General features: G+C 37.2%; 2 protein-coding genes across 2 annotated transcripts; both read right to left on the reverse strand.

The window, feature by feature from the left end:
• Positions 1 to 1,773: 1,773 nt before the first annotated feature.
• LOC139137232 (signal peptide, CUB and EGF-like domain-containing protein 2) lies at positions 1,774 to 4,132 on the reverse strand. The gene is made up of 4 exons (XM_070705222.1): positions 4,048 to 4,132; positions 2,942 to 3,424; positions 2,394 to 2,549; positions 1,774 to 2,051 (listed from the first exon to the last, which is right to left on the reverse strand). The coding sequence occupies exons 2-4, from the start codon at positions 3,387 to 3,389 to the stop codon at positions 1,882 to 1,884; spliced, it is 774 nt and encodes a 257-aa protein (XP_070561323.1). The 5' UTR covers positions 3,390 to 3,424; positions 4,048 to 4,132; the 3' UTR covers positions 1,774 to 1,881.
• LOC139137231 (hyalin-like) lies at positions 4,048 to 8,099 on the reverse strand. The gene is made up of 6 exons (XM_070705221.1): positions 7,973 to 8,099; positions 7,379 to 7,648; positions 6,540 to 6,980; positions 5,836 to 6,096; positions 5,282 to 5,524; positions 4,048 to 4,220 (listed from the first exon to the last, which is right to left on the reverse strand). Exons 3-6 carry the CDS (start codon positions 6,826 to 6,828, stop codon positions 4,162 to 4,164), a joined length of 852 nt encoding a protein of 283 aa, XP_070561322.1. The 5' UTR covers positions 6,829 to 6,980; positions 7,379 to 7,648; positions 7,973 to 8,099; the 3' UTR covers positions 4,048 to 4,161.
• Positions 8,100 to 8,305: the final 206 nt, after the last annotated feature.

The raw sequence follows: 8,305 nt of genomic DNA on the forward strand, positions 1-8,305 counted from the left end.
GTGCAAACCCTAAAAACGTTATGCCATAACTTTATGTCAATGAGTACAGGTAACCGGGACTATTTTAGCTCACATTTGGTATGTGTATATCTACCAAAAAGGGCTTATATGATAGGCTGGTGGCGTCTGTCTGTCTGTCTGTCTGTCCGTCTTGTAACACACATTTTGTAGTGAATATTGTTTATGATGTTTATCATAACATTTTCATATGGTAAATCTGTGGCAAGTGTTTAAATTTACAAATTCAAACAATTGGAATGTATACTGAAAAACATCAGCATTTTTCGTTCATCGTTTTATTTTTGTGTATTCAGTCATGACACATACAATAATACCAGAAACCCCTTAGAGTCCAAACATTAGAATTTCATCCGTTTAAATTACAATGCTTAATGACGCACAGTTCTTTAATTCCTAACTTGAACTACAACTTACGTACATATGCGAGTCAATATTATTCATATGTGATTACATTTCAAATTTTAAAGGTAATTATGTTAGTGTAAAAACTTGTTCAGTGGATGCAAATTTGTTTCTTCTACAAAATTAGTTCACCGTGATACCAAATGTTTATTTGGGCTAAACAAGATAATTCCCAGGATATCTTTCAAATCTTGCATCATTTTCTGTAAGAACATTGTGCTCCCGATTATATAACATAACATAATTTTCTCATCAATCTTTTATGAAGACGACCTTTCTCTATTTAATCTAGGCCCTTGTGATAAAGCACGTTTGTTAATATTTCCCTTGATTTTCATTTAATCTCTTTTTACCCTCGCTCTGATACTGGAGAGGTTCCCCATCATCGTTATGAAGTAAGAGTCAGAATCCCTTATTCGTTCAGAGAGCATTACCTCCTATGTCGAATACTTGTAGGTTTATTATTCTAGGAAAAGAATTGATTTGGGCGATTTTCATTACCTGGCTATGTTTATGTATAATCTTTGACTTGAGTTGGTCATATTACTAGAACCGTTATGTCCTCTTGTTAGAATTGCTATTTCTCCGATACCTTTGTAGCCGTTAGATAGTTTTATGCATTTGTCAAATTGAACATAAAGATCTTTTGATGGTTACGACCGGGTATTGTAGCTCTGTGTTTCATACCTTTATACTTTATTTATTTATTTATTTATTTATTTATTTATTTATTTATTTATTTAGGTAGGTAGACCAACGGGCATAAAGCCCATTTACAGGCACCTAGAAAATAAAACTTAACATATAAAAAAGAAAACTATACGCAAAAAAATAAAAAGTGACATCACAATCATAACTAACTAACACGTAGTTAAAAACAACAATCAAGGAAACTAGTAAAAACATGCACCCTGCAGCGCATGCCGAAAGGTGAAAGTAGAACTAAATAAATCAATATTTGGATGATCTTTTAAGATTCCATTGATAGTATTTAAACATCTTAAAATTGGAGAGTATTTCCTGAGATTAATTCTAGAGGCACTGATGCGGAAAATGTAGCTATTACGCAGCTGTCTGCATGGTACGTTAAAAGGTATTTTGTACAAAATGGACGAGCAATTATAATGTGCATTGACAAGTTTGAAAACAAAAGTGCCATCTAAAAATTTACGCCTCCTTACCAGTGGGGGAAGCTTAAACCTGGTACTGAGAGAATAATACTCTGCTGAAGTATATTGCAGATTTGATTTAAAGCATAAAAATTTAATAAACTTTTGCTGCACTCGTTCGATTTTATCAATTTGTGTTACTTGCCATGGAGACCATATAACACTGCAGTATTCTAGGTGGCTTCTCACGTGGCTCACATACAAAGACCTCAGAGTAGAAATATTTGAAAAGTTAGCGCATGTACACCTAAGTTGTATGTTTGAATGGCATAATCATTAGTCATTCCTCTTAGATAATCAAGTTTCTGCTTTTTGGCTTGGGTTTCCTCCTCCACACCAGGCATGTTACCGATGCGAGGACGATCACAAAGATTAGGGCAGCTGACACACAGATAACAACAAGGTACAATGCTTGCAAGCCTCCTGACTTCGTCGGGTTTTCTTCCGGCTTTTCCAGACCTGTTAGATGAAGTGCAAAATAAAGTAACATCGGCTAAAAAGTACGTTTTCGCGGTCGACATTGATTCCATCAAATAGAAAAGGACACCGGAATTTTGCTAGTGACCGCAAAAATGTGGGATTCAGGGAATGTTCATACACTTCCATGAACAGTGAAGCACTGGTAACTTCAACGGCTATAGAATACAAGCATCAAAGCGAGTGGATAGAGCATGTGTCTTGTGGAATGAAAAACACACACAAAAAACGGAAACTCGGCAAAGAGGCAGACATCATCATTGTGTGGTACATTCATTGTTGTGTAAATGCTCTTACTTATATTTATAATTAGGGGAGAATTACATTGATATCTTGTGTAACTTCCGGCACGTTTTGTATATTGGCCATCTTCACACTTCTTGCACCCCAGCTGAGCTTCGGAGTCTTGGTAGGTATTGACGTCACATGGTAGGCACTCGTTGATTGAAGAGTTATAAAATGTGCCAATCGCACAGGCCACTAGGAGTAGAAATGACAAAAAGGTGTTTGGTCACATTTCTGACATTGTATTGGTGACTTTTACGGCTTATATGTGGAATTATGTATGACTAATAATGACAACGGGGATAACAATTCCATACAATTTTACACGGATCGTTGATTATTACTGAAATGTCTCTATCAACGAACCAATTTGACCAAAGAATGACCCTCGCAATAGTAGTTGTCAGTCTTTTAAAAGTCACTTTCTTCACAGATTGCAGGACACTCTAAACTCTAAGTTTGCATGTTTTCTCAAATAGGGTGAGCATCATCAAGGGAAGTTACCAGGACAGTTACGTGAGACTAAAAAAGTGGAAGTTTTCCCCTCTTGTTTATTGTCGTAAATTGTTAATAATAATTATACATACTGCATCCAAATGGTGTATTAGCATGGCCTAGTACGCAGGTCTGTACCAGTTTTCCTATGGCAAAGGAATCGACATCTACATCATAGATGGTTCCATTGACGTCAAGGGACAGATTCCCACTCCTTACGAATTCTTCAAATCTGACGATGGATTTGTTTAAAGTTCTTTCCATTTCTTCTGTTATCATGGCCACATCGACTCCCTGGTTTTGCAAGTCTTCATAGTCTTTGAAGTTAGCTGTACTTTCAACTCTAATTTCAAGGACTAGATCATCGTCTGCTGACCGTTTGCGTTCTTCCCCACACCGCCAGCTTAAGCTATCAGTGCCGCAGACCCGTTTATTACCGACAAAACACAGGTGGTGATGCTCAATTTCTTCCCCGAGTTTCTTGATTATCTCTGTGACAAACTGTTCGGATTTTCCACACGCACCGTTGTAAGTGAACATAACTTTAGTTGACGTACTCTCTGCAGGACTTATTCCTATGGACCAAGAGAGATTTATAGAAAAATAAGCTGTGATAGTAATGCATTTGTTATCAAACATTCCTAAATGACAGACCTTGTGAATGTCTCCTCTTTTTGGCACTGTTCATTCTCTTGTTTTTGCACACACTTATTTATGTATGTATATTTTATTTCTTGTTATTGATTTGCCTCCAAGATACGATCATTACTTTACAGTCAAGAGGAAGGGGACATCATGCTGACACAGGGAATCACGTACAATATAAGGTCACAATCTGATGGCTTAAAAAGTAGTGATGTGACAAGAAATATATTTATTTTTACCAAACAAGCTAGTCCAAACCTCAGAAACAACGCAACAGGGGTACTGTGAAAACTGTGAACGTTTGAGTGAACAAGCTGTAGCTTTCAGCGTCGAAATACTGGTTTGATAAATACTGGTTTGATAACGTGTTGAGAGAACACCTTTTCATTGCATCCTTGGAAATATGTCAGAAAGTCCGTTGAGTTGATGTAGGTCGTCGGCATGATATAGGTCCGCAATATGTCAGCATGGTATTTACTTGTTAGACTGACTCTAATCCGACAACGATCTTACAATCATAAGTTAATCATAAGAAAATGTGTCCGGTACGTACGTCCACATTCAGGGTAATTACTCGGTAACCAAATTTCATTGTGACAAGTAAAAACAGTTGTATTCTTGTACGGTTTGAATCCAGATTGGCAATACAGGACGCACTCGAATAGCCCTAAATGATTCTCTCCGCATACGAGACCCCGTTTGGGGGAGATAGGTCTTCGCAGGTGGCTACGTCAGAAGAAAAATAAGAGAGAAAAGGGAATGTCAGAGGCGAAGGTGAACCTGATACATTGATCATATATGGCAGATTAAAAAGCAACAATGTATGAAAAGAACAACTTGGCTCTGTCTGCTGTTCAGAATACGAGTATACAAGGGCTTTGTGTTTCGTCGACAACACGCTATCGCATTTGTTCATTAAGATGGCGGTAAAAGTAATACGTTAAGTAAAATCGATAGTACGTTACATCAAGTAACAGTCAAGTTTACTTTGATCTAATGTTGGTAGACTTTTTTCGGTCATACTTGGATATGTCATTGATTATGATATGAAGATTTTATTAATATTACCAAATTATCTGACATGCAATTGTAGAAAATTGTATTTGACGAGATGATTTGGAATATTACGGTAACCCAATTTATTTCTCTATGACCAGATATTGTGCAAAAGAAAGCTTACAAAAATATCGTTCATTCAAACTTGTATTCAAACCGAGATGACTGTCCTATTTTGACAAAAAGTATAATCATTTGTACATTTCTGTGAAATTTTGTATTTGGTTAAGCTAAGCTTGATACTTGATTCCTATGCAAAATAATACAGACTAGGCTATACGCAGGCTTTGCTCGTCATCATCTCCAAAAGTAGTTAAGCAATTCCAACGCCAGTTTTATAACCTACTACAATTAATAGAAATTCTAAATTTGCGAGCCACGTCAAGCTCAGACTTTTAAATCATTGCACCTTAAATATAATCTGCAGATTAATATTATACATCCGCCAGATTATTCTTTGTCCCGTTTCAACAACACAAACTATGGAAAAAATTAAAATCTGACATTTATAGCTGTTTATATGACGAAAAAAGCTGCTTGTATAAATCGTATTGAGATCAGTCCATCTTTTTTTTGGTCAATCTCGGCATTGCTTTTACCTGATCCTCTGGAGACCTGGATATTGCACTCCAGATGTAATTAATGACGCACAGGTCGATGAAATGATACATGCAGTGGAACGGGAAAAAATCTTACCCAATCAAATCTTACTTCAAGAAAGGAAAACTCACCCTGATTAAACAAAACGTTAACCCAAAAAGAACAGTTTGCCTCGTTACCAGAAGAATCACGCGCTAATGCTGTCACAGAAGTGTTACCAACAGTGAAGTTTGTTCCACTCTTTCTAGATATCCCTTGTAATCTCGCCCCCACATTATCTGTCACCATTGGGTCATTCCAATACACCACTTCACTGCTCTGTTTTGTAGTTATGGAAAAGCTGGAAGGACAACTTATTCTCGGAGGGTGTTTGTCTGCGTAAAAAGTGATCAAAAACACATAGTGTGTGAGTAGCAATAATTGCATTAACCCTTTGAACCGGCTCGGACATAAATGTCCGATGACGTCATAAAGTACCAGGGATAGTTCGAGTTTGCTTAAACTCTAGTAGTGTTAAGCTCTGTCGAAATGAGTGTTGTACAATTTTTCGATGTGAAAACGCTGAACATAGGTACAACCGTGTCGATTTATTGTCAGTTTCTACATATGATGCACAGAAACAAACTTAGGAGAACCAACAGGCAAATAAACAAGTAAAAAAGAAGCCAACTTAGCGAACGCTTACCAATTGTTTTGACAGTAAACTGACAATAAATTCGTGTTCCTCCCGCTGATGCTGATACTGTGACATGTTTTGGTGATGTTTGGAATTCCATATACCCTGGGATTTGGAAACTGTCGTCAAGGATTTCGTAATCAATAGGGTCACCTTTCCCATTCACTGCTTCGATCGTTATGTTATCGATGAGGGTATAATTTACATCAACACCCACGTCGAATTCAAAAATTTGATCGGCTGGACACTTTGTGAAGGAGGGTCCTGGATCTGGAAATATAGTAGGCAAAAAATGTAATAATGATATATTTTTATCGTTGTGATCATTATATATTTTACCTTAAAGGTTTGACCTTGTAAAAACTCCATTTCTAAAAAGCAAATATTATTCTCTGCCTCATCAAAGACGAGTTTTTCAGCCTATTTAATCTGAAGACTACAAAATCATCAATTATGATAACAAACTCTCTGACTTTTCATTTTCAAAAATTGCGATCATACGTTTCTAAGTACTAAACGATGGATGCAATAAATGAGCTATGAAAATCTGTGATGCAGTAAATACCGCACGACATATAATTTCGCCTATCCATGGTCACTGTTAAACTTTTCTCGTTTAGCAACATGATATATATTATGTAAATTTCGCGCGATTTTGCGAAAAACAAATACAGCAGGGTAAATTTGTCATGGCAGCTTGATGTAAAACCGACCTATAGTGGTTTTGATCAGAGTCGTTGCATCACTAGTCAGTGGGAGGGCTGTGACAGTGGGAGACACATTTCCACGGTCATCTCGTTGTGTCGTGTCATGAGAGAAGTGATGACTGGTTCTCTCTATGTGCTGCGGCGACGCCTGTTCTCCAGAAGTGTTAAGTCGGCCGGATGGAGTCTGGAATGCTTGTGTGCCACGTGCAGTTGTCAAATCATGAGTGGTAACTACTGTAGTTGCCGTTGTGCTGATGGACTTAGATGTCGAAAGGTCCATTGCTGTTGAGGGCATTGGTCTCGACCGGGAAGTTTGAGCACGAACTGTGTCATGTGATGTTGTCAAACGTACAGTAGTAGCAGTGGTACTCTTGATTGTAGTGACAGGCTTGTCGGTGGCCCGTTTATTTGAAGTTGTTGGGGTCGTTGGCACTAACGTTGTAAGTCCTAATAAATTGATAATAATATGTTAACCATGTGTTTTATAACAGTCATGCTAAGTACAGCTTACGTATGCAAATATATGACTTACGATATCTTTGATCAACAAACATTTTTTGTAACAACACTCTCAATAATATTTGCCACAGCTTGTTGTCTTTTACGTGAAATGTCCTTCATAACATTCTCATACTTACGACAGATTTCTTTATTAATGTACTATTTACCGGGCAATAACAGTTATTACTAAATACCACCTGTGTATCGAATACATTAAAATACGCGGTATTGATTATAAATACACTGAAAAATTTCTTTATGACTATACAGATTTAAGAAATAACTTTATATTACAATCTTCCTATAGGAACTATGGTAAAATAGTACAATATAACAATTCATACCTGTTGTTGGTGGCCTTGTGCAGAAATGCAGATCATTCGCTCTGTAGAAGATGGCATTGCCGACGCTAGATATGTCTTGTCCAGATCGTTTATTTGCTCTTCGCAACTGGCTGTGTGTCCAGTCTGTCCAGTAGACATAATCATCAACAATGGCCAAACTAAACGGATGGACAGGCTCTGTAAACGCCACTATCAATTGACGAACATTTTGTATTAAGTCATAGTATTCAATTCTGTTAAGCAAGGCGTCACACCAATACAGCTTTTGCTCTGAAAAAAGAAAAGGAGGTTAAGGGTTATTCCGTGTGATATTTTTGAAGTTGAAGACATTTCTCACACTTTAAGGACAATTGCAATTTAGCAAAAAAATTAACTTACAAACACCCAACAATGAGATAAAAAACACCAACGAGAAAGTAAAAAATACGAAATTTCGAGATTATTGATCGTCGACAGGAGAATGCACAAGCAAACCTATGTTGACAATATAAATTTTATATCGTAAAAAACAAGGCTATGATTGAACATGAATAGAAATAGGTCACGTTCACAGTACTTAAGCTTCCACCAACATCTTAAATGATTAAATGTTACCTTCTTCATCTAAGACAAGGCCGTTTGGCCAGCCAAGCTTCGTGTCGATTATAGTCTGTCTACTCGAACCATCCAAATTGGCCGTTCAATTTTGGCCGATGTTCCCCAGTCTGTCCAAAATATGTAGCTACGGCAAAAGGAAGATATACTGTCAGTGTTTTATGAGCGGAAGATCAGTATGTCAATATACCCTGCAACACTTAAAGGTTGTTTTACGAAAGCTCGCCGATAGCTTTTGGTATTCCGACTTGCGTGTTCTGACAAGTTGCGTAGCATTGAGTCAAAATGCAGAACATTACAAGAATAAGGTACGTAACGACTAAACCTTAGGCA

Source organism: Ptychodera flava, chromosome 7 (genome assembly GCF_041260155.1).
Source record: "Ptychodera flava strain L36383 chromosome 7, AS_Pfla_20210202, whole genome shotgun sequence".
In the NCBI taxonomy this organism is placed as follows: domain Eukaryota; kingdom Metazoa; phylum Hemichordata; class Enteropneusta; family Ptychoderidae; genus Ptychodera; species Ptychodera flava.

Excerpts from the sequence above, each read along its gene's own strand:
- LOC139137232 (XM_070705222.1), bottom strand. The coding sequence starts at position 3,389 with ATGTTCACTTACAACGGTGCGTGTGGAAAATCCGAACAGTTTGTCACA. Across the intron at positions 2,550-2,941 it reads TAATACACCATTTGGATGCA|TGGCCTGTGCGATTGGCACA; the intron begins GTATGTATAATT and ends TTCTACTCCTAG. Across the intron at positions 2,052-2,393 it reads AAGTTACACAAGATATCAAT|GTCTGGAAAAGCCGGAAGAA; the intron begins GTAATTCTCCCC and ends TTCATCTAACAG.
- LOC139137231 (XM_070705221.1), bottom strand. The coding sequence starts at position 6,828 with ATGCCCTCAACAGCAATGGACCTTTCGACATCTAAGTCCATCAGCACA. Across the intron at positions 6,097-6,539 it reads TCTGATCAAAACCACTATAG|ATCCAGGACCCTCCTTCACA; the intron begins GTCGGTTTTACA and ends CTATATTTCCAG. Across the intron at positions 4,221-5,281 it reads TAACGTTTTGTTTAATCAGG|CCACCTGCGAAGACCTATCT; the intron begins GTGAGTTTTCCT and ends CTTCTGACGTAG.